This window comes from Mytilus galloprovincialis, chromosome 13 (genome assembly GCF_965363235.1).
Source record: "Mytilus galloprovincialis chromosome 13, xbMytGall1.hap1.1, whole genome shotgun sequence".
Classification (NCBI taxonomy): domain Eukaryota; kingdom Metazoa; phylum Mollusca; class Bivalvia; order Mytilida; family Mytilidae; genus Mytilus; species Mytilus galloprovincialis.
In genome coordinates this window covers 44,136,996-44,164,832 of record NC_134850.1, presented here as the reverse complement: position 1 = coordinate 44,164,832, position 27,837 = coordinate 44,136,996, and the positions used below count along the sequence as shown (strand labels likewise).

The 27,837-nt window shown below is 31.8% G+C and overlaps 1 protein-coding gene across 1 annotated transcript; it reads right to left on the bottom strand.

Annotated features, from left to right (window-relative positions):
• Positions 1–353: 353 nt before the first annotated feature.
• Positions 354–27,837, bottom strand: LOC143057879 (adipolin-like). The gene is made up of 8 exons (XM_076231330.1): positions 27,264–27,837; positions 11,182–11,322; positions 10,864–10,975; positions 6,236–6,276; positions 5,174–5,344; positions 4,658–4,857; positions 3,818–3,896; positions 354–3,493 (listed from the first exon to the last, which is right to left on the bottom strand). The coding sequence occupies exons 1-8, from the start codon at positions 27,396–27,398 to the stop codon at positions 3,395–3,397; spliced, it is 978 nt and encodes a 325-aa protein (XP_076087445.1). The 5' UTR covers positions 27,399–27,837; the 3' UTR covers positions 354–3,394.

Below are 27,837 nucleotides of genomic sequence, written 5' to 3'. Positions count from 1 at the left end.
ATTTGAATTACCTTTCTTTGTACACTATGACTCACAATACGAAACCATTAAGCAAAGAATTTTTCAGTTGATACCATATTCAAGAGCTTGCTTTTTCTATAATGATTTCCTTGATAGAGTGTTGATGCTGACAATAATGCGATTAAAACAAAGAGTTCCTAGTTGTTGCCTTAATTTATGTTCCAATTGTCTAACAACAACCCGTCCTCTTTTCTCTTAAATATGACCTACTGAATAAGAATTATCAGCGGGTTTGTACCAAAACTTTAATGTCATTTGGTCTGTGATGGAAAATTCTCATTGGTAATCACACTACATTGTCTTGTTTTATATTGTATGTATGAATAAAACAATTATAACTGTATTTTGTTTATTGAAACATATCACAGACATACAATGTTATATATACAAGTTGTAAATGTAAAATATGAAGAAATATTTGAACAGAATAACAGAAGCAGGATGTACATTGCTTCAAATACTAGACAAAAACAATTTATGTGTTTTCTGCATATGTTTGGAAACATAATAGATGGATGAGAAAAGAGTCTATCATGCGAACGAACATTTTAAACGTTGTAACGCTCGTACTAAGGTCTAGGTCAGGTAAGGGCCGATTTTGGCCTCAAATATCAGGTTCGTCTGATGAAAGATTTTTGACACTTTTTAAACACATAAGTGTCTACTACAGTCGATTCCATCAGTTTTATGCAATAATTGAACCGATTTAGTCATTAAAACGCTCGAATTCAAGCTAAAATATGAAAAATCTATCAAATATGCCAATAATATGTCACTTTTTAGATGGTTTTTGTCAAAAATAAAAGTATCCGCATCCGTTTTCACTCTCGACCTTTATATATAGTATGTATTATTGTCAAATACAACTTACTTTTAAATAATAAGAATAAACACAAATGAGGCCACTTCCGTTTAAGACGATAACCGTCTAAAAGTTAATTCAAATGCTAAAATTGTGAAGATTTCAGTACTACTTTCCAATAAATGGCTAAAAGTTTACATTTGAACAATTTTGTTAAACTGACATATTTTGGGACCAAAAAGAGGTGTAACTGTACCTACTCTTTTGACATAAGATTAGCTCCGACCACAATTTTGAAAATTCATCACATGGCATGTCAAATCAAGACAATTAAGGCTGCGTACGATAAAAATGTACGTCTGATGGAAAAATATAAAAAGAGGTATAGTCATTGCCCCTTGAGAAGAAATATTAAAAAGTCAGGATGACGAACTCAAATGCTGATCATTAAAACTTTACTGAATTGTGTAACAAATCTAAACTAAGGATTTATTGTTGGAGCTTAGTTCTTCCTGCATGCATTGAAACGTAAATGAGTTATAACTTGAAATAGCAATATCACAAATGATCCTTGGGGTTTTGCTTATTATCAGAAATGAACGTTCAGTGGTAAATACTGCAAAATATTCCTTAGATAATATACGTGTATCCAACACCACATCATGTCCTGGCGAGTACACATATAGCTTCTACTGTTAGTACAATGATTATTTTTCGTAATGAGACGACACTTGTCACGTCAATCCGAAATAATATACCTCAAAACAAGATATCAAAATATGTGTACACCTCGATAAATACGCTTACACCTCGATAACAAGATACGTCCATATGCGTGACTTGGTTTCTTGTTTAATTTAACAAGGCGTAAGGATTGGTGAACAACATCTTTACAATGTAAGATCATGCAAGGGTAATACTATAATATATTTGTACATGTAGATCAGTATGTATGAGCATAGTTAAAATAATGTCGATAAACTGAAAAAAAATCTTTCAGTTTTATGTGCATGTTAACTCCGTTTATCCGAACATAAAATAATGAATTCACAACAAAACTAAATAAATTATTATATGATTTTTGTCATAAATTTTGAGACAGTCATTTGCCTGTTTCATTTTTTATATATGAAAACTTCCTACAAAAATAGTTTGTATACGACGTAAATAACAATCTTTGGAAACTTTAAAACAAAATCATTTACAGTTACAAACCAATACGTTTGATTGGACTTAAAAATTTAATACTAAAGACCTATTTACAAATTATTTTTTTGATGCGCCTTTCTTCTAATATACACCTCTGAGTAGCTTAAAAGTATGCAATATGTAAAAGCTTTCCGAATCAACTTTGTTTAAAGGAGAGAGGTGATTAAAAAGTAAAACTGTTCAATAACTTGAAAACCTTCCAATTTCTGCAATTTGATCAAGAGTTTTTCAATTAAAAGGAGTAGGTCCGGTAAGGACCGATTTTGGCCTCAAATTTCAGTTTCATCTGACGAAAGATTTTGACCACTTTTTAAATACTTAAGTGTCTATTTTATTTGAATTAATTAGTTTATGGGAAAGATTTTAACTGATTTAGTCATTAAAAACGATCCGATTCAAGCTCAAATATGAAAAATCTACCAAATATGCCGAAAAATGTCACTTTTCAGATGGTTTTTGGAAAAAATGGAAGTGGCCGCATCCGTGTTCATCCTCAACCTTTATATATGTTATGTATTATCATCAAATACAACTTACATTTCAATATTAAGGATGAACACGAATGCGGCCACTTTCGTTTTACACGAAAACCGTCTAAAATTTAACTAAAATGCTAGAATTGTGAAGATTTCAGTAATTTAGCATGACTTAATGGTACTAGTACCGGATATATATGCATTGTATTGTCAAAAACAGCCAATATTTATGTAGCAGAAGCATTCTACTGTCCAATAAATAACTAAAAGTTTACATTTTAACAATTTTGTAAAACTGTTATATTTTGGGGCCAAAAAGGGGTCTTACTGAACCTACTCCAAATTTAACAAACTAGTACCATGACATATTTAGCAGGTATATCAGTTCAAGTTGTTTTTTTCTACAACCACAGTAATTGGACTATTTAGCTATAAGGTTACAATAATGTCACAATTTATAATTTGAACATATGCCCATCAGTTGATATCGTTGATAACATTTCTGATCGAGGCAACGTTTTATATTTTGAAAAAAATTAAACGAAGATAGACGACAAAAGCAAAAGTGTTAAATATATTCAAATATATAATTAACAATGTCGTACGTCGGAAAGATAAGTGAATTGTGATTGTATAAAAGATGTTAATTGACCTAACTCTAGGTCTTATCATACATTTCCGTTGTGCTTTTTTCATGGTTCACAGTTTAGTTGTGTGTTGTAAACTTTATAAAGAACCTAAAAACAGTAATATGAAAATGCGAAAATGTACATTTTCAATAAATACATCTTTTACACACTCATATATCTCTCTTTCGTTATTTAACATTCAGATGTATTCATATTCTCACACACAGAATACATGCTTTTTATAAACTCCTGTTTTTTCATAATCCGACCAATATCCCACTAAAGTCTGATGTGGTTTGAACAATAATATTCACTCTAGAGGCATTGTCTACATACACTGAAGCATATTGTCCAGCCTACAACAAAGAGGTTCTACGATCAATATTGTTAAAATAAAATATATAGCATAAAGTTGAAAAGTCTCATTTAAATTTATATAATTACTGAGTGATTTTAATTGTATAAAATGTGTCAAATGTTTTATGCATGTTCAGTAGGTAAATCTAACCATTGATTTGATATCTTCCAAACGTCTAAACAATATCATTTAATTAATGCATTATCATTATAATTATTCATTTTATTGGAAATTGCACATGGTATCTTTCTGTATTATCCAAGTTTTCATAAAAACAAGCATTAGAATCATTATGAAAACAATATTTTGGGAAAATATTTACCGTAAGCTCCAAGAAGCCCATAAAACTGACTGTGAAAAATTTGCTGTTACTTTCTAAACCTGATATATGCTGCAATGATCTGAAATCATGATACATAACTTACATTATTCATGTGCATATACAATAAGTTTATTATTTTATGTACTTTAATGCAATGCTTTATTGTTAAATCGCATCATTAAATTCGTTTTGCTTATCTCAATTCAATAACCTGTGTCTGTGTCAGTTACTGTCATAATATCTCTGCATGGCTATTTTATTTTATGTTGTGGTCATCTTGTCATATGGGAAGGCGATAATCGTGTTCTTTTGACCTTAGAACGTGGGTTTTTTTCAGATGCAGTTAGCTGGTTTGGTTGGTAATGATATGGAATCCAATGGCTATTTTATTTTTATTATATAGTGTAAATTATAGATTAAAACAGAAGACTAAAATGAATCGTTTCTTAATCAGAATACCGGAAAGATGATACAAGTATGGGTCCTAAAGACCCGTTAAGTCGCCACACTGTAGAACTTATATTTTATCAAGCAGTTGACCAGATATGAAGTCACTCGGTTCAGTAATACTTCAAATAAATGTGACGAAATATTTGTTCTACGAACTAGAGAACTGTGATACAGATTCTAAAGCGTATTACTATCATAATGATTATAATATCTATGTTGTTTTTATATTGTATTCAATTGTTCTTTGAATCCATACACCATTTGTTCAATATCTCTTAAGGGGAAGTTTACTGTCATAAAATGTATATGGAGTCCAACTTTCGATAATGTAAACAAACTGTGCATTGATCATTAACTAAAATAATGTTTGACCTTTTCTGTAATACTCACGCGTATTTTTGACACAATGAATCTATACAAATCTGTGCTCTAATATTATCTTGTTTCCTGAGTTTCAATCTTCTGCCATTACGTTTTATTCTCATGTGAAGATTTACTGAAAACTGATATATTCCGCTTTTCGGTGCACCAAAGCGTCCATTTTTTATATTAAAATTTTCACCTCTATTGAATGATCCTGCAGCAAAAGGCTGAAAAAGAGGTGTTCAAAATTAAATAAATTTCACTTTATAAGTTTTTTAAATGATGCTATATGTTTTCCTAAAAAAGTATTTGTCTACAGTATTTTTTTTTCGTAGATGCGCCCGATCATCTCTTCGCTGCATGTTTCTTATATAATTTGGAGGAACACAAGACGAAAATAAACAGATTAAATATGCTTTTGGGTCCTATATTCATTGGTTATTGTCAAGGAATAGCAATGACATACTTTTTTATCAGTATTTCAAATTGAATTAAATCGATTAATGCAATCATTTTATACTTATTATATATATCGTAAAATACCTGATGGAATGCTCCAAGTTCCATAAATGTTCTTCCTGATATTGCCACATTTCTGCGCAATCGCATATTAAAGCCTACTGCTATTCTTGCAACAGAATCGAATGCATTGTTCTTTGTAGAAACTGGTATGCTACTACTTGTAATATTTAGATTGTCGGTGCAACTTGGACACTGAAAATAAGATACAAATACAAATATGCAGTATGCTTTTTTTAATGTAGGAGATTTTTATAGCTCTCTGTACGCCTTTGGATATTTTGTGCATAACTTCTAATCTTCTTTTTTTTTTTAAATAAGTCAGACTCAGTACATGGCCTTCTGGAGTAGTATGCATGAAAATCGCACCAAGTTCCGCTTTATACATACATAATACATATACAACTAAGTCGCCTAATATCTTAACTTACACAAATAAAATGCAATTGAAGGTATATTGAAAATTGAACTTGATGACAAATCATAAGATTTTTACTTATAATGAGCCTCGTTTGAAGTGTTACAGGACGTGCGTAAATTTGAAGGGCACATGCAGGGCTTTTTTGTTTACTTTTGTCATTATATGTTTTGTCATTTTAGGACTTGTGGTTTGTCATTCCCCACTTGGTACATTTCATTTTTTGAATATAAATGCGCCATATCATCTAATAACATTAACGGTACCAATGTTTCTGCACCAGATGCGCATTTAACAATAAATGTCTCTTTAGAAATACTCGAGGCCAAAATATTTGAAAATTAAAAGCTTATAAAAAAGATGAAGAGCCATAATAAAAAAGGTGCAAAAAGTATAACCAAAGCCGGGGTAGCTTTGTATGAAGGAGAAACATTTCTTAAGACTTTAAGGATGAAGAAAAATAAACTTGATGCATTCTTATTTTTTATCTCGATTGTCTTGTCTTAATTTGTGTTATATAACTTGATAATTCACATAACTTCAGATCGAATTGCATGTATATTTTGAATAAAGTACTTCGTTTATGTCTTGAAAAAGAAGCATAGATTTGAGTTTTTTTGTACTTTTTTTTTTGGTAGGGGTGCATTTTTTAAATCTATTTCTCTTACCTTTTCTGCAAGTAATTCGAGCGCTCTTCGTTCTGCTGCCTCTGAAAAACAATAAAAGACATATAGACCCAGTTATACTGATATTTTGTCCTCATCCCCGTTCACTTATAGTCGTAGTTGGTTAGATTAGTTCTAGGTATTTCACAAGATATAGTCATCATATACTATTAAATTGTCGTATGAACTCTACTGTGAAGTAAAATCATCGGTTACTGCTAGTTCGTTATAATTCAGTATTGTTATCAATATGTCAGAGATTTTCTGTACTGGATATTTTTTTCTAATTTACCCGAGTCTACGTATATTATAACACATTTTAGTAGTCTCAGAATTAATTGATGTTGTTTTAGCGTTTGCGATAAAAAGTAGCAGATTGGGTACTCGAAAGACTACACTCCGCCTCCGGGTGCGGGAATTTCTTGCTGCATTGAAGACCTATTGGTGACCTTCTGCTGTTGTCTGTTCTATGGTCTGGTTGTAGTCTCTTTGGCACATTCCCCATTTCCATTCTCAGTTGTACTGACATTCTCACGAGTGGTACTTTTATTCTAATGTTTGTGCCGTTTATGGAATTTCATTTTAATGTTTGGTCTATTCAAAATATTTCTAGACGCGGGCCGATTTAGAGCTAGACATCCAGTAGCGTCCATGATCTTGAAAATATTATGCAGTAAGATCGAATGGAAAATGTAAAAATTGACGATAAACCAAGAAATTTCTAGGAACTAAGGTTGAAACTCCCTCAGGCAAAGTTGACCTCAGCTGTATTTCGGATATTAATTTTAGGATTTTTTTCACCTTTTTAATTATGAAACTAAAACTCACTGATATTTTGCTAACACTGTCAGTTTTCATGCAAAAGTAAAAGCGTTGTATTCATTGGAATATCTCCTTCATTATATAGTAGTTATAAATTTTATTAACCTTCATCTCTCCAACTCTATCGAGAATGTGTAAATAGTTTAGGCATAATAAAATTCCTGCTGTATTAAATGTAATCAAAGAAGATATATACAAGTACGTTTAGCTCGTTTACTTCATTAAAGTATATCTTATCAGTTCTGTTATTACCAGACGACATATGTAAAAACATCAACGCGCGGTAGAGATACAGTACTAGCAAAGTGAAACGACCCGTGTATCACCACCGCTCATCATTTTTCTGTTGTCTCTAATAACTAACACAGTAATCATCTTGATTTTTGGTTCAACCTTAGCATGTGTGTTTTAGAAAACTTGTAAAATACTTAAGAAATCTGATACCTAACAATAAAATTGAGAATTGAAATGAGGAATGTGTCAAAGAGACAACAACCTAACCAAAGTGCAGAAGACAGCCGAAGGTCACAAATTAGTCGTCAATACAGCGGGAAAATCCCGCACCTAAGGAGGCGTGTTTCAGCTGGCCCCTAAACAAAAACCTTGTTATCATGTATTCCAACTAATATCATGAGTCCCTTACCTCAGACAAAAATTAAGAAGGTGCATAATGTCACTAAATACCGAGGTTCTATGAGTATGTACTACAAATATTAAGTATTAAAGATGAAACAATGGGCCATTCAAAAAGAAGAAGTTAAAGGATAAACAACGTCATGCCATAAATAAAATAAATGGCAGGCCATCAATCATTTCACAGAAAACTAAAATCTGAGCAAATTAGACCCCAGGAATAATTCGAAAAAAAATAAGTCATCAATTTCAAAATTTGTAGATAAATTGCTCGGAGGCAATGCATGAAAAAGTGTTTCTAATGGAACCTAGGTAAAATATCATAGCAATCTATTAATTTTCGAGTAATCGCTTTGCGGAACTATATTCGATCTTTCTATCTTTAATACTTCCTTGCTATTCATTTTCGTTTCATTTTTAATCATTTACAGATATTATTATCATAGTAGTCGCAATTACATTTGCACTTTGGAGACAAAAAATCATTTTTAGAAAAAACAAGAATAAAATATAATTGAATTGATATTCTTTAAATCTGTATTGGAATTACCTGCTTATCAAGTACGGTAATTAATTGATTACATTCTAAAGGTTCAAAGAAAAGCTTACGTTTTTGACGCGTTTTTTTTTTTAAAGTTGTCAGAAAAGGAATGTGCGTTCTCGTTAAATCTAAACAAAATACATGAAGATTGACTTTTTAATATTGGCACAAATAGCATAACAAGATTTTTTTGATTTTTTTCTAGTTGATAAATTATTATAAAAAAAAACACCGTAAAGATATTTTTGAATTTTGTATTTTTGGCCTCTATATATTGTTTCTGAGGATATTAATCATACTTCAAAAGTCACCCAAACCATCCAGTTCTTCGGACAAATCAATTAGGAATGTTCAACTCTACTATCTATCAAATGATGGAGGTGCGTATAGAGAAAGAAGTTTTTGTATAAAAATATCTATTTTGAGAGACTTTAACGGAAATATTAGACAATGTTATTAGACGTGTAATCATCAAAACTGACAGGGAAGCAATGTAAGCATGCAAAACAAATAAAAATTGGAAATGTATCCGATCTTGTTAGTAAATTATTGACACCGAGAAATCCCTTTGAAAGACTGATGAAATATTTACATCTGCTATAATGATATAAGACTTGATGGACAAACCATTTACTACACGTGTAAAAAAGATTTTAGAAAGGTTCGAATTCTTCGTGGTCATTATGAATAATATTGAACTTGATAATTTCATGAATGGCTTTTAAACAGTTTCATCAGTTTTAGTCATCTCTAACATGGTAAACTACTATCTTCAAATGACACTACTGCGTAATTTACAAAAATGGAAAAGGAGGTGTGAGGTATGTGTCAATTAGACACAAACCCATCAATTTAATAAAGCAAAAAAGAACTTCACGAGGTCAACAATAGTCTTCAACATTCCAGTATCATCTGTCAAGCTTTAATTAACCGCAAGCATCAATAAAGTGTTGAAAGTTCTTAACAAAGATGTTCTATAGATGTCAAACTCTTCTTAAGGACTCAAATTGGAGATACCGATATATAATTGCCTGACTTAAGGATAGCTAATGTACGTACCGCAAGTCTATCTTTTATTTTATGCAATACCAAAACTACTATAGTCTTGTGTTTTTAGTTGTTAAGTGCATACAGCTTGATTTTTTTTTATAATGTACGCTTATTTCAAACTTTAACAATGAAACAGTGAAGGACAAATGACATAACTTAAGACAATGTAGCCAACATCTATTCACAATTTGACAAACACTCGTGTTAAACAAACATTAATTCTTTTAAAATAATACAGATTGGTCAACACTGGCCTCTAACCTCATCACAGGTGCTCCAAAACGGTGATCTGGTTTTCTTTAAGTAGGCAAACGATCCAAAATTTGTCATATGTGTCTGGCGGTGTGAGATAAAAATGTTTTTCGTATACTATTTTGAATTTACCAAGGAACAAGAAAACTCAAATGATGTCCAATAGAAAAATAAAACCGGCCATAAAACATACTTGTCAAAGAACAGTCAACTCATTGGTCAATAGATAAAAGACAAACAACTGTAACGACGAGGCTGTTTTTTTACGACCTTTACTACCTTGACTACCCATTTGGGCCTTGGCCGGTCCATTGGCGGATCCAGAACTTTTCATAAGGGGGGCCCGCTGACTGACGTAAAGGGGGCACTCCAGGCATGCTTCGGTGAATCCCTATAATGTAAACAACCAAATTTTTCCTCCCATCCCCCCCCCGGATCCGCCTATACGGTCAGTCACAACTGTAACAGTTACAGTCCACATTTTTACACTAAACAGAAATGAGAACGTATCAGTGGGTACAACTCCTGGCAAAACTCCTGGCAAATATGCATGGTCATCTTGTAAAACAGATATTGCATGGCACATTACACGTCTAAAACATTTACTATTGGTATCTTAAGTTTCAATTTACTTCATAATCATCAACATATACTAGAGATGTCAAAATATTGAGTGTTATAATTAAGATTGAAAAACAGTGTCATTTCCGGAAACCACGTACACTGATACCGAAATAACGAATCACGTACAGCGATACTTAGATAAAAATACATACTTTACCTGACCTACCTGATAGCTTTTAAGAACTTTAACTATTCTTGTGGGTACATTATCAGATAGGGAGGCGGGTGTTGGACAGATAAAAGATCTTTTTGAAACCTATAGGTCAATTTAAATTTAAGTGTTTCAAAAATAAACCACAGAAAAAGAACCATAGTTTTGGTACTTATTTCACGCAGCGTATACAACAAATGAAATAGATTTTGAAATGTTCTGACGGTAAATCTTAAATTCAAATATAATAGTTGAGTATTGTTATAAACAAATTTGGTATGTGATGTTTTCAAATTTAAATAATAACCTCTGTGAAAAAGGGGTAGTAAAAAGTGCTTTAGATTATCTGTTTAGATACCACGTTGGACTGCATTTTTAAATGGACACAAAAAAAGATATTCTAAACTTGAATTGCTCGTTAATTGAGATTATTCGGGTTGTTGTCACTCTCTTTGGTGCATGTTGTTGTATTGTGTTTTCATATTTTCTCCTTTTCATGAAAATTCCACTTTCCAATACTTACAACAATCATCTCTCGTATTCACTTTTATGTATTACCTCTAACTAGTTCTTTGAATTCTTGCATCAAAATCTCTTTAGTAATTACAGCGCCAGCAGGCCCGGGTGGCCCAGGTGGACCTCTTGGTCCGGCAGGTCCTGGGACACAACCCTGAAACAAAAATTTAAAATACATTTCTTGCCATAAGTTCTCGGTATGGATTTACAGTATTAACATATATTTTTTAATTGATTATTTTTCATTTTCTGTGCATGTTTATGTTTTTACAATATATTTTCATTTTTTGTTTTCAATTTTTACAATTTATAAGTCTTCTTTTCGCTTATAATCAAACAAAATAAAGGGAGTATATTTACGTGTGCACATGCCAATCTTTTGCTCTTCTTTTCTTTGCGTTTCCTTGGCTGTTTATTATTCTGTGGTCTCTTGGAATGTCTTACGAAGGTAAACCAGCTATCCTGAGCGTTTACATTCTTCCGCCGCACGGTGTCCAGTTCCTGTAATTGAAGGAATCTTGTATATAGAGAGAACAGATAATATGCAGAAGTCTTATTTTGCCAGTCACTTCCTCAATCTTTAGATAGTTCAAACCACTATGTACTATGATAAGCGAAATCCGCATGTTTGTTAATTAATATATTTTTTTTTAAAACTATATGCTTTATTTAAAATTACTCTCTCACATTCACATGTGAAACAAGAAGTAACATATACAAAATATAATCACATACGAGCAAAGAAGAAAAAACAAGATGAAAATGGAATAAATACTTCATAATATTTTCATAACTTTGAAACAAATAAAGATACATTAGTTTAGTATTGTATGATAGTACCCGTTTGATCAAGCATTTAAAATATTGACAAATGATCATGTAGATTGCTTCCACGACAGTCATTCTATTTTTACAAAATGAACACTTAATTGTGCATGACAACTCGCAATGACCTCAACTGTGTAATATTTCAATAATTCTATGTTGCATGATGGGTAGAAATGTTAATATGTCTATTAAGGGCGTTCATGGTGGCTATATCATAGAGTTAAAAAATGTCGAGAAGTACACAGTAGCAAACAATTGAACTCATAAGTACGTTTTGATGGTGTCTTTGAGTACCCAGTTTGCACGATTTAAAGTTCCGTAACAAAAGATACTTGAAAGATTAAAAGCTTACAAAGTTTCAGTGAACTCTGTTGATTATATTCACCCGTACGATTACTATCTAATTAAACACTAACAAGAAATTGACATTTTGAACTCGAATGGTTATGTTTTCTTACAAGTATATCAATTTGCATATTTCACATTTTTAAAACTCTATAAGAATTTTCAATTACCGACAGATTTATAAAACTGAGTCAATGTGGTTTTGTTCGTCCCTGACAAATCTTCATTCAAACAGCGTTAATATGGCTAAATGGTCTAAACTTGTCAATCTATATATCATATATAGGCGCCTTTATATGATTTATTGGATTTTTCTCCGCGACGACTCCAAAATAAATCAAACTATTCCAATTATCAAAGAAAATTACAATTTATTTTTAATTTTACAAGATATTTTAGTTATATCCGGTAGTAAATTTACAGCTTTTCTTGGCAATCCAAAATGTTGCTTACAAGTTCAGTATTCGAAACCAGTTACTAGGTTTATTGCCACATATCGTTTAAGCACTGTAATTTATTAATAAAAACCAAACGAATCAGATCCAATACGATATAAAACTAATACCTTTATTAATCATTACATATGCAAGGCCATGACAGTTAATTCTTTGGAATTTAAACGATCTTGTTAATGAATTTTCAGCATAATTTATCAAAAAAGAATTTTGTTCCTTGAACAACATATCTGTAAAGATATAAAATAGGAAAATGTGATTCAATTTTGTAAAAATAATAGTAAGGGAAAACAGATATTCCGAACATCCCTCATGTGTTAAACAGATATTCCGAACATCCCTCATGTGTTAAACAGATATTCCGAACATCCCTCATGTGTTAAACAGATATTCCGAACATCCCTCATTTGTTAAAACAGATATTCCGAACATCCCTCATGTGTTAAACAGATATTCCGAACATCCATCATGTGTAAAGCGACCCTTTTATAGTTGGAGAGCAAATTTGAGGAAGGGACAAATTCCCTGATATAAGTTTTACTCACAGGGTCAGAATTTAGATTTTCTACATATTCCGATTTCAATTTCAGGTTTTGGTGGTGTTCGAGTGACTCAATACTATGTGTAGTGTTCCGTGGGGACTGCGGGTTGTTTGTCTGTTCGTCTGTTTACCTGTTGCCCTGCAGTAGTCTGGCTTCATCGATATTAAGGATGATAGTATTCCCCCTTTTATAAAAGTCACATATATGAACTTATAAATCCGTTCTAAAAAGTCAATAAGAAACCATTACCATGAATTCTAAGCCATAACGACAGCAGACTCAAATACACGTACAGTTAAAAGCACAGGCAGCCCCAGTGGATTTAAATCGTAGAAAGAGTTGTTTTTAAAGAATTGTATAAATCCTGCATGTGTATGTAGATCACTGGAGGAAAATCGAGAGAAAAACTAATAACATGGTTAGTTATGGAAAATGGATATTATTTTTCATAGCATATTGCTGAGACAGCACTTTAAATAAAGCTTTTGTAAAATATTCTATAAAAATATAAATGTTGAATCAATAATTTCCATTTGAGTGTTTCCGACTAACAAAATTTTATGAAACACTTTTCTTATAAAAAAAAGTAACAGATTTTGTTTTGTAATCCTAGATAGTTTTTAGAATAATTATGTCACCCAAAACAATTAAAGTTTCGATGACATAAATAACCTATTCAGTACACATACATGTAATTATTGTCACAATGGCTTCACTGTTGTATTTTTTCTAAAATAATCTGCAGTGTAAATAACAATTAAAGCACACTTCAAATAACATAATCAAACACTGCTTTACCCACCGCCGTTTTAAGAAAAATTAAAGATTCACGTTTTTTTACTACCTCTAATTACTGTCAACGGTATTGTGTTAATAATTTAATGGAATCATTCCACGTTTTAGCGTCTCCTACCAAATTAAATTTTATTTGCTTTTCTGTATGTCATAGTATTATTTCAAGCTCCATATAGACTACAATGAAATACCTACCGTCTGGGACGGTATGTGGAAACCCGCCTTTTAATTTAAATGAACAATTTTATTTTTCCCAAATTAAAAGGTATATTTACATTTATTTTGGCACGACAGTTTATATAAACATTATTACTTTATTTTAGTGAATTAAGTGTCAACTGTCACAATATAATACATACAATATTATGAATATAACGCTGTGTGAGTTCATTAAAAATGTTGCCTTACGTGAGCGATATATACCGCATGCGAATACTCAAGCGTAACAGCTAAATGTAAGAGGGAATTGGTGGTGTTGGCAGATCTGAAATTTGTCATTTTCTTTAAAAGACTCATAGTTACATGTAATTGATGTCTAATCTTATTTATTTATATCCCAAAACGGTTAAATAGTGTACAGAAATACGTACGGTCGTAAGGGGGACGTTTAATCCGACTCGTCGCATAGGCAGAATACCCAACCACATCACGTCAACTAGCTCTGCAAAAAACTATTTAAGCGGGTCTGTGCATACTAGTCGGTCGCTGCTTGGCACAAACATAAATATAAGGTTTATTGTTCATTCATTTTCTTCTTGATTGTGCATGGACTTTTTCCTCTAGAAACAACGACCAATCAATCAATCAATCAATTAATTAATCAATAAATCAACCAATAGATAGTACTGTCCAAATATTGTATTACAGAGTCATGATCCAGTGGAAAACATACCGATCGGCCCAACGTCTTATCTTTTGTAAACTTAAGAATTAAAAGTATATTTAAATGGAAAACACAGAACATAATGCTGACATGTCGATCTGAATATTGTACGTTGCATTGAAGTTAGATTTTTAAACTATTATGATTTTGTGCAGGCACATTATTATATACCACTATGCAATTAACAGATGGTATTAAATGTGTAAAAAAGAACTTAGTTAACATATGTTACAGTTTAATTTGCTATTAGCTTTTTAATGTAATTTTCATTCTGTGTTGTTAAGTACAATTAATATTTCGTCAGGTCATTATACACTACAGCTGTTAGATAGAAGAACCGATTACTACCTGGACAATAGGAAATCCTTTCTTTTCGAGTGAGCCAAAAAATGACGGAAGCTTTAAGTACATGCATTTAAAAATTAAAACGCATTATTTTGAGATGTAAAATGTTCCTATTCGTCTGCGGTTTTGTATCTATTGTGTGATTGTTTTTGTTATGCCAGAAGAAGCTTTGTCTAATAGAGACAAAAACGCATTAAAAAATAAAAATAACCAGAACGAACATAATTTATCTATGTATCAAAGACATTTGAAACTTTGTAGATACTATAATTGACCTCTTGGCTGTTTAGTTTTAAGACATTGTTGCTTTTGAGTATTTTGCTAGCTTTCTATCGATGCTACCAATTAGTCAGAAGCTTTTGGTTCGGTACTGGCATAATTTTAGTCACAAGCTATTGGTTAAATTCTGGCACATTTTTGTGTGTGTAAATTTTGAATAGATTAAGAGAAAAAAAATAGTTTTTCTTGGTGTGTTAAGAGTACCATTTTTTGTGTGTGTGTGGTTTTTTTTTTAACAAAATGACAACACATTTACCGCATTAATAGATATAAATAGTATGTTGTTTGAAAGGAATATTAGGGCATTTCGATGCATCATATATTACACAATTGTAAATTTGATGAAAAGTCATGGAGAATCTAAAGAGTTGACAATTTTCGACCGTAAAGTCGTAAGAGTTTGCAGTATTTTGTTCTTATTTAATTTAATTTTATAGTATTTTTTCGATGACCTAAATTCTGCAATCATTGTTTACCAAGATCATCAATGGATAAATTCAGTCAAAATTATCTATTTTCAAATCATGATATGCCTAACAATACTGAGTGGGCGTTTCGGTTAATATGAAAGATATCTTTGTAAGCGAATTGTTTCTTAAATTGAAACTAATCATACATTACGTCCTTTACATTTTTTGTCCATTTAAATATATTTGATGGAAGAACAGTAACAAAAACTGACTAAAAATTATATTTCAATTGGATCAAAAGGGTCCATTGTTCCTTAAACGACGTTTAAGATCGAACCAATGATAACAAGCGTTACTGATAACTATTTAAAGTGTTAAATTGTATCTGATTGGTAAGCGATAACAACTTCCGTTCATACTATCATAATTTTTTGATACACGCGATTTACATTTTTGTTTTTTTTTACTACACGCGATTTACACTTTAAGGCTTATTTCATGAATTCAATGCATGAATTTTAACTGTTTCAATTTAAAAAAAAAAAGTACATAAACGAGAGATGAATCTGCATACAGCAGAGTTTAAAGGCTACTGGAGAATCGTCAAGAACCGAGGCAATCATGATATATTTTCATCAAGTTTTATTATTTGCCTAAATAATGATTTAATCAAGGCTAGACATGCGTCGGTTTTCTTTCTTTTCTGTCATTTACAAGTCTGGTACCAATTTTTGAGGTATTTGGTGCAAACAAGGTTCAATGAATTATTTGTTAGACCGTAGACCTATTGGTCCCAAATTAGTCTCAGAAGTCCATATTTTGTGGAGATTAAAATAGTCTTTCAAACCTATGATATTTTGTTGAAATTTGTTAATATTTATAAGTAATTATTTATTCTACGAGGACATCTCACTTAGAATTTTGAGGAGATTTATGACATGCATGATGGTGCTTAAACGCTGATCTAGCATATCTTATGATATCTCTCAGTAAAGATAGAATAAAAAAAGGCAGAAGATGTAGATGAAAATTTTTGAAAGAAAATGTGACCCAAATATCTTTTCAAATCGGTATCTCAAACATCGGGATTTTCTCGCTGTGTTAAAGACCCATTGGTGATTTTGGTGTGTTTTCTGCTCTATGGTCGGGTTGTTGTCTCTTTGACACATTCCCCATTTCCATTCTCAATTTCGTTTCAACCTGTATCAGTACATGCATTGACATTTGTTTGCTACAGAGATTTACAACAGAGGGAAAACGTCATTGAGACAGCAATCTTTCAACAGCAACAACAGAAAAAAACACGTTCAGGCCTACATGTTCACCAACAATAAACAGGTATCTATCTATAAAAGCCTCATATTTTAGCAATTGCTCTTATATAAATACTTTGTTTTACCACGGCTCCTGTTGAGGTCTTTGTTGTGTTGCTCATGGGTCTTTCGTTAACTATATATAGGTTTTGTAGACTCTTGTCTTTTATGGCATTGTCAATTTGTTTTCAAAACACTTGTGTGTTTGAATTAATGTCATTGTGGTATTTTCCATCCCTTATTACACATTGCGCTAAAAATTCTTGTGAACCCATTTACGTTAATATGATTTAACACATTCGAGTCTTTTAAATAAACCTTGTGTTGTTGTCGTCTCCAAATAATATAAGCAGAAATTTGAAAGTTTGTCTCTTTGTATAGGAAACTCAAAAGAGTATACAAATTTAGATTGAAGTGGCAGGTGTACAACGTTGTTCTCTAAGCATCTGTACAAGGTTGGTTGAACTATGTTCAGCCGTTTTAAGGTATTGCGGATTGACAAAACATGACATAGACAACGTAGAAGAATCGAACTACGTCGATGAAACAAAATAAATGATTATTTTAAATGAAAAGGTGCATCGTAACTTAATGATAATGTTGGCTTTACAATGATATTTCACAAAGTTGGCAGCAATTTTACGCCCAAGACTTGAATCGTGGGTAGATATAGTATATATAGAGATGAATTACACACGAACAGCTGAAAGGAAGCCATTTCATGAAGTCAATTTGTTCGAGGACTTTATGGAAAGATTGTTTCCACACAGGTGACACAATAATACTCCTACCCAAGTATCTACTCATGCTGGATACAATATTACAACGACTAAGTGCTATAAAAATATTAATCTTTTGAAGATAAGGGTACGTCTAGTGAGGAATGACTCTCTTTTCAACATAGATGAAAATAATTTGAAGTAATTGGTCAATAAACGTGGTAGACAATGCTATACTTATGTAATAAGTTTCTCAAAATAACGGTTAAATGGGTTTTGTACAACTTTGTCGTCTCGTTATATACGATCATTATATTATTTTCACACCAGAGGATCTTATTATTCAAATCTCATTTTATAATAATAGTTTATGCAAAGATTAATGGAAAGCAAGGGTAAATATGAAAATACAATTACGTGAGTTTCCATTCAGTAATACGAGTATGCAAACTTATAGAGGCGCCATTTGACTTAAATATATATTTGCTGGGTTAGAAAAGACGCTTCAGTCACATAATAAGTCAATTATAAAACTACTAAATAAAGATTAAGAAATGATCTAACGATTTAACTGTTAACAATGAACATTAAGATGCTTTATGCAGAGTTTATGTCCTTATATTTGATATAATATACAATAAATAAAATGTAGAATAAACGACTATAAGGCGAATTATACTCTTTTCATTATATTTTAAAGTTAGCAGACAACATTTTATGTAAAATATGTTTATAAACTGTACGAAAGCACTTGTTTAAACCTTGAAATAGAATATTTGAAGTTGCACTATTTATAAAAGAATAATGAAATTGAACTATAGACACACAAAAACAAATACTAAAGAAACGACAACTTACAATTTAGAATTTTCATAACTAAGAGATGTAGTATGATTGGCAACAAGATTATAACCCACCAAATGACAATGATGGAAACGTGTATAGAGCACTATATGACCCCAACAAAGAGGCTCCCACAGGGTACCCACCTCAGGTCGCAAGGTCGCTTTTAGATTCGTCGAGAGGTCGTTTTTAATGGAAATGTACAGGTCGCAGGTCGTTTTTTTTTCCAACACAGAGGACGGAAGTCGGTTGCAGGTCGTTTTTAGAAGGCCCTCAGGTCGGAAGTCGCCTCTAAAAAGCCCAGAAGTCGCAGGTCGTTTTTGACTTTGCGGGAGCCTCAACAAAGAGCATAATCAATACTTTAAAACACCAAGCTATTACGGGTCCCAGTATGACAAGTTGTGAGACAATTAAATATAGAAAATTAACAGTCTTATGTATGCTGATTTGATAAGTATTCCGTTGCGTCTTCCAGTAGGTACAATGCTGACTTACTATGCCAGTAATCTCGATTCAATCTTCAGCTAATTTTGGAAGGGAAACTCCATTTTTATCACTAAAAGGGGATATGCAGTTTTTGTCAATTAGGTTACAACCAGTCACTTAATATATATAGTCTATATATACAAGTTATATCGAAAAACTGAAAACCTTGAATCTGTTTAATGTTAATATGGTTATCTATATAAGAACGGCTACTTGTCACTTTACTAATGTTTATTGTGGATTTTATCGAGAATTTATAATGGATTATTTCATTCATTTTTCTAAAACTTTTCTCTCTTGTTTAAATTGTTTTAGAAATTGTTATGTTGGCGCCTTTCATGGTTTCCTTTACGGTATGAGTTTTGCTTATTATCGAAGGCCGCACGTTAGCCAATAGGTTATCTAACTTCTACGTCATTTGACCTCTGGTGGAGAGTTGTCTCATTGGCAATCATACCAAATCTTTGTAAGTATATTTTGTTGTTAATTTGTATAAGTAACGCTCTGTGGAAAATATTACAAGCATATACATGATTGATTGTACTTGCTCAACGTACAGTGGCAAGTATTTGATGCATATACAGGATGAGAGACTTTTACCAATTAATACAATACATATACGATAGGGATGAAAGGTTCATTAGAACTAGACGTGGCTGTGTATTTATACATCCCGCATAGCCAAACGGACGTCATACTTTTCAAGGCGTTTACTGCTATTCGGAAGAAGACCAATGTAACCCTTTTTCATTACCCCTCGAGATACAAACATATAATAAAGGTACAGTCAATATGCACCGTATGACAAGTCTAACTTGGTTCATCGAAAGACTACATTGAACAACTGCAATTTCAAATTATATGCTTTTTACCGCGAACGCCACATCTATTGTACCAGGAGGTTTCACTCATAGATGTTTCCATTGGAACCGATTATATTACAATTAAAGAGTCAAAGATAGTAAATTAATGGTCACAATCAGCACCTTCTATAAATGTCAGCACGATCAAACCATCCATTTAACCCTTTCCAAACTGACTAATGGCCAATATCATGGGAATTAAAAGGTAATACAGTATTTGTAAATATTATTCAATGGCTTATAAAGCTAACCGTTTGATTTGGTCATCGACGAGTGTGTACATTATTCAATGTGTTCATTGTCAATAAAATAACTACCTATCCAACCTCCAATTTAAATCTTTTGTCAAAATGTCGCCAAACATGTTTATGACCAGCAGAATCGACGGGTATGGATTTTGTAAACTCCTGAAAATTTTACAAAACAACAAAGGGTCGTAACAGTTCTGACGTAAGAAGCTGAGCTTAATAATAAATCGGAAGGGATTCGTAAGCCATTATCACAAATGTGACATCTTCAATAAAATGTGTTTTTTTTTCTCGATAATGAAAATTTACAGTTATGAACACAAATCTACGAATTTCTACAAGAATTTGCTTTTGCCGTCGTTCGGGAAATAAATCGTCGTAATTTAACAGTACAGTAAATAGTACGTTTAATTTTCAGGTATTACATCTATGGTTAAACCTAACCAAAAGTATTGTTCTATTCATATCATACTAGAAACGTCAAAATGACGTCAAATGTACAGTAGCGTATATAGTTTCCAATCGGAGCATAAACCGATTTCATTACCCCACAGTCTAACATTATTTCGTGATGGTAAAAAGATGTTAACTCTGACAATTTTCTCTTCAGACATTTTTTACCCGGATTAAAGAAAAAAGCACTTTAATTCATTTATACGACCGCGCAAAATAAATTCTACATGTGCTCCGTATGTCATTTGCTTTCTTGGCGATGAAAACTTTCAAACCTTAACAATAAAAAAGTATAACAAAATGGAAACAACGGTGATAGTCCTGACTTGGAACATATCAGCGGACGGAACGAATGGAAACAACGGTGATGGTCCTGACTTGGAACATATCAGCGGACGGAACGAATGGAAACAACGGTGATAGTCCTGACTTGGAACATATCAGTGGACGGAACGAATGGAAACAACGGTGATAGTCCTGACTTGGTTCAGGCAGAAAAGCTTTGTCGTTGTTCGATATATATATCTACTACGTTGTAAATGTGAATTTGATATACGACACAATCAATCATGATAATGCAGAAAGTATATAAAATTTGCAGAAAGGTAAAGCTACTTGGCTTAAACGTTCAATAGAATAAACTACAATGGTTTCCCATTGTTTATATTTACCAAGTATCTAGTCGTGAAAGCTTGTAATAGAACAACAGTGTATATGTACAAACTAATAGAAAGCTGACATAAAATGCTTTATTTCGCTTATAATTCATAAATTGTACGAGTTATTGAACCAAGGTTTCTTTTTTATTGTGTATAATTCAATAACAGTAATTACACGCGTTAAACTTCGAGGTAGACAAACTCTAATTAAACGGTTCATCTGATAAAACACTAACCCTCTTTATATGAACGTGTTCAACTAAAGAAAAGCAACTGTATCTAATTGTACAATATAGTATCAACAAGTCATTCTATTCAACACACTAGGTTTTTCATGGTCTTTGAAATACAATTAAAGTTATATTCTTACTCATACATGTGACAATTTATGACTTTCGCATTAGCATAAATCATGCCATATTAATTTTTATTATTGAATTTACTACATTTTCAAGTGCTTTTATAGAGATATAGTTTGAGAAGTTCATAAACTTGTCTAATTATAATCGGTGCATGACATGTATTTTACTATTTTTCTTTTCAAAACTTGTCCTTGCATATGATTAATTGTTACGGTACCTTGGTCTAATGAGGGGCTGAAATAAAAATGATTGTTACCTCAAAAAATACATTTCAATTTAATGCCGAAGACCGCCCACGCTTTATTTTGAAGAGCTCGTTTATTCCATAGAATTTCATTTGAATGGTTGAAATAACACTTGAAAATTACAAAATTTGTGAAATTTCGTGAAAATATTGTCTTTTATTGTTGCTTGGGTGTGTTTCGTCAATTAACGTTGTACTTTAGACAACACTTAGTAACAAATTAAATGTTAAACTGCTTATCACGTTAATAGTAACTACTTACTACGAGACATAAATGTTACTAATAAACTACGATGTGTCGATTTAATACTTTTTTATATATGAATTACGACAGACTCCTTCCCTTAATAGCTAAATTTCTCTAACTACAGGAGTCTATATAATTCATTTTTTTTTTATAGTACCACTCTTGAAAAAGGAACAATGCTAGTAGCAATGCATAAAATTGACAGCAACCCAACTCAATAAATGAAGAAGAAAAAAACATATAGAATTGTCTTTATTACACACGAATGAGGAAATCATATAAACCCTGTACTAACTACTCGCTTAATCTGTAAGTTGTTTAAGTTTAGCAAATTACATTCCTGTATTATTATATTGCATATTATTAGTTTTAATTCAACATTAGATATGATTGTGCCTCGATATTGTCCAATCAAATACGTAAGATTGAGACGTAAGACGTGACTTATGTCCCCATTTCTGTTAACTCATGTAGGTTTAGAAATATTTGATTTCATGAAAGACTTGGTACGTAGTGTCAGACCACCAGCTCAAAATCCAAATCTATTTAACCAAATTTGGCAATTTTCACAGCTTTCTAAATACAAAATGTATGTTATATTAAGTTTAACTTCATAGAAAGTAGGTATATTTTAAATTGTACAAGTAGATATAAAAAAAGATGGGGTATGATTGCCAATGAGACAACTTTCCACAAGAGACCAAAATGACACAGAAGTGTATAACAATAGGTCAACGTACGGCCTATTATACTAATTATGATTTCATTATTTTAAATTGTTCAGTTATATAACTGTAAGCAACAAATTGGGTATCAATTTTAAAATAATAATCAAGTAGGCCTACTGTTATATACGTTTTTTAAAAACTGTAGGGAGTGAATTGGTGATCTGACACCTATAATCGTTCATAAATTGAATGGACGATAATGTTACTCCTGTTATATGCTCTACATCGTTTACCCTGTTCCCACTTTGATATCCGAGTGACCAGAAAAAGACGGAACTTTTCCCGGAGTTGAAGATTTCCATTTCTCAATAACGCATATATATATATAAACCGTCTTCATTTACTCTTACTGTAACTTTTAACCAACTGTGTATTCCTTAGTAGTTATACAAGTCGAATGTAAAGTACATGGTTGGCATCCTTGTCGAGGAAATCATACCACAGTGATGAAGATCTTTAGTAAGCAACAAGTTGTTTGATAATTTTTGTTATTTGTGATGTAAGAGTTATCACAAGAATGTAAGTAACGATAAACATGCATCATTCATTAGCATCACAGAGATTTGATAGCATTATAATACTATAGTGACATTTTTATTGATGTTTCCTTTCTTCAGAGTATTCAAAATGTCGGTAAGATACAATAGAATGATAATGATAAATCATATCTTGATACAACAATCCAATGAGAACGAGTCTTTATAAATGAATGTCTTTTCGGATGCCAGAACGAAGAGCAACAGATCAAGAAATGGCGGCAAAATCTACGCGCCAACAGAGAAGATGGCGACAGGCAGCCGGAAAGAATCTTTGCAATCTCAAATCGTATATCCATTGACAAACACACTGATCCAGAGATTGATTGTGTATTTGTAGTAAGTTGTATTTAGTAAATTAAGCAGATAAGATGAGATAACAGCTCGTTAGTTTTTACAAATTTTATCACGTGAACATAAAATACTGTCATATTGCGCGTGGGGTAGTGATATACGAGATATCATTTCCGATATGGAGCATTAATTCGTGTGTTGAAAAAAGATAGCAAGTTTTTCTTCGTATTCAGGACTTTTTTATTTATTACTACAAACGAAATAATTACTGTGTAAGTTAAATTGTCCGAGTGAAAAGATAAAATGGTAAAAAGTAATCTTTGTTAATTAGATAACTAAACTCGCTGCACGAAGAACCGGTATTCCAAAAAGTTCGTGGCTGCACTGTTGCGAAAAGTTTCAACATGAATATCCCAGTTGTTGAAATAGAGATGATTATTAAATACAACTGATAGACAACCTTATATTTTTTCTTTTGTAATGTTAAGTAAGAGGAAAATTTAATTATCCTTTGAAAAAGGTTAACCGATTTAAAATTGTCAGTCAAAGGATGAATTATGTCCATTTTGCCGGCTATTATCGACCAAAATAATAAAAGTTATCATTATTTTAAATTATTCAGACATTTCTTCTTTCAATTTCTTAAAATAATTTACGTTCCTCACTAATGTTATATAACTGTAACATGCAACAAAATGGGTATCAATTTTAAAATGAAACAATAATCAAGTATGATGAATTATTATGATGATGAAAGAATACTGGTTAATGTATATGTGTGTGAGTATGCCAATTTAGTCTAGTTTTATTTCACTTTAAGCATTAAGTTAACATCAACTTAAAATACAGATGTCACTATCGACATTTCAATTTCCCTTTGTGGACAAGGTGCGATTAATTATGGGCCTTATTTTGGCCTAATGATATTACTTGAATTTGAACTTTTTGATTCAAGATTCCCATTGATGTCTGTTATAAGTTAAAATTATTCAAAATTGAATCAGGTAGATTTAGATCGTGGAAGTAACAATAATTGCAGTTGTAACAGACAGAAAATACCATTCTATGCGATTTTGCCAAAAACACGACGCTTTTGGTCAGTTTTAAAATGAAACAATATAATCAAGCATGACGAATGGTAATGATGATGAATGCGGTATACTACTGTTGCCTTTATTTAACCTCAAATATAGAGAACATGACTGTATACTTGAAAAAAAATATGACCAACACTATTCATATTTATATATATGTTTTGGTGCTTGCATGTGCTCAGTATTTCCACTCTCAATTGCGGCTACTTTGAAAATATGCAGGTTTTGTAAATTTTTGGAAAATGATTTGAATTATGCTATCTTTCTACCGTAAAATTTCAGTGGATATTTCATACTATGTCAGAAATGTTACTTCCAATTCTTAATTATTTTTACACCAGAATCATTAATTTTGTAATAATATATGCGCTAATTTTCTAGATTGAATAGGGACCTAGCTTAGCATACCTAGTCCATTCTGGTTAATATCATCACATTGGGTATCAAGATCCGAAATCTGAGGCGAGAAACTAACCCTTCGAAGTAAAAACACGAAAATACAAATAGTGTAGGTTAAATCTGAATCGGATTTCTATACGTAGGAATATGCTCCATGGAAATTTAATCCAGATTTTACCTGTGTTATTTAATTATTTAATTTGAAGTCTGATTTACTTAGTAAAAAAAAAACAGTATTGCATTATTTTGCAACCTTTCTTGTTTGTATTCTTTGGTGTCTGATCATGTTATCATCAGTACCAAAGATTTCTAATCCTTGACGGTACCAATGGTAAACAAGTTTGTGATAAGAAGATGTGGTTTGAACGCCAATAAGACAACTCTCTTTCCATCAGATACTTAATGATATGGGAGTTAGAAATTTTATGTCACCATAGGCCTTCTATAATGAGCAAAATCAATACTGCATAGAAATGATTAAAAGGGTCCGACTTGACAAATGCAAATTAATTCAAACAAGTAAACGAAATTCATTAATTGTCTCATTGGCACTCGCACCACATCTTCCTATATCTAAGTAAACGAATTTATGTTAAAGAAAATAATAAACGAAAAACAAATATGATATAAGTAACATACGATAACCAAAGAATTGCGGCGTCTTACTGTCAAATACCAAGGCAATGCATTTTCAATAATAAATGCATAAAAATAAAGAATATTGACATTAACAAAAATGTCATTCACATCACGTCATAAACATCACGTCGTTTCATTTCTTCAGGATTATTGTAAGAAAAATGCAAAAGACTAAATCACGAACAGAATACTTAAAACACTGAAAACAATTTAAAACACCAGATTAAAAAACCAAAGCAAACTTACAACATTGATATAAATAGAGAAGGAATTCTAAAACACCTAATATATAACACTACTGATAGAGATTAAAGTACTGGAAAAGAGAATAAATTGTAGTTGACACAACAAAACGTTATATATTGAGCTTTTGAGTTTGCAATTTGATTAGGGACTTTCCGTTTTGAATTTTCCTTGGAGTTCGGTATTTTTGTGATTTTACTTTGTAGAGGTACTGTCTTTAAACTTACAAGTTCTTCAAAGAATTAGTGTTGATAGAAGACCCAACAGGAGTTCAGTCGATGTATATATCTGCAGGGGTGGTTCTAGTCATTTTCAAAAAGGGAGGTCCCAACCAAGGATAAAGAGGGGTTCCCTCTAAATGTCCCCATTCAAATGCATTGATCAGCACAAAAAGAGGGTTCCAACTATATATCTCCATTCAAATGCATTGATCAGCAAAAAAAGGGGGGGGGTTCAAACTATATATCTCCATTCAAATGCATTGATAAGCACAAAAGGTGAATTCCAACCCCCGGAACCCTCCCCTGAATCCATCACTGATCTGCAAGACCGTTTGCATGATATATAAGCTTACTAACCTAGTTGCACTAAGATTCAGTGCCATATGAAAGATATACACCACTTGTTACAATATGAATTAAATACTTATATAATTCTTGATTGGAAAGATAAACGATGTTAATATAACATGAGCTTTCGTACCAGCGATTTAACTATGTGATCTGTTTCATTAACAGACAAGACATTATGAATGGAATATAGTATATAAATCTTGACGTAGATGTAGAAGTATCATTGCAAGAGGTTTCAATTAAGAAGTGAGAAACTTAAGATGCAATAGAATTCGAATACAAATATTCGGTTCAACATTACAGAAATAAAAAATGTGCAACTATGTAATTAATTATGATACCACACAAACATCAAAGAAGATGTAAGTATCATTTAGCATTTAAATCAACAGTTGAGAAATAGACAAAAAAGAATCTATCTTTAAATTCATTATATACAAAAAAGCCTACTATAATAGAAAACAATATTAAATACTATTAGTTTTTTTTCCAAAAGCTCAAATTTTAAATTCGCAAGAATGAACAAAGGGTCAATTATGTCTTGAGTTAGATATTTATTATCGCCAATTTAACAATAAGTTAATGACACTACTTTAATTAAGGTATAGACAATCTTACCTCATCATTGGCGCTTAAATTAGAGAAACTATCTGCCGCCTGCTCCTGGTAATCGTTGTTTTTATTTTTTGCAATACATCCAATTGTCAAAAATGTCACAAAAATCACAAAAGTAACATTACTTATCGACACCATAACTACAGAATAAAAATCAACTTTATAATAAATTAATTGGTATTTTTTCTGTGTTTTATTATCATCCAAAATCAATTGTTTGTATTGGTAATTTATAATTATCCATTTTGTCCAATTTTGTTTCTATTTCAGAATCTTCACACCACGTATTTAACTGATATCATCCCGAATTAAATATTTAAATCAAAATAATTGATACTTGACTATATAGTAGTACTACCACAGCGACACACTTTAAAAATAACTAGAGTGATTATTCTGTTAAGACGTATACGTTCAATGCACATGAATCTCTTGAAATCTCTGTTTTCAATCGTCAATTCGCCAATCAGAAAAATCGCACCTCTCTTGCCCTTGTCCAATTATAACAACTGCCTTTCTTTGTAGTCAATCAACTCTTTATTCTGCTCGCCTGTTTACATAGGAGTTGTATTGTTGT

Excerpts from the sequence above, each read along its gene's own strand:
- LOC143057879 (XM_076231330.1), bottom strand. The coding sequence starts at position 27,398 with ATGGTGTCGATAAGTAATGTTACTTTTGTGATTTTTGTGACATTTTTG. Across the intron at positions 11,323-27,263 it reads ATTTAAGCGCCAATGATGAG|GAACTGGACACCGTGCGGCG; the intron begins GTAAGATTGTCT and ends CTTCAATTACAG. Across the intron at positions 4,858-5,173 it reads AACTTGGAGCATTCCATCAG|CCTTTTGCTGCAGGATCATT; the intron begins GTATTTTACGAT and ends CCTCTTTTTCAG.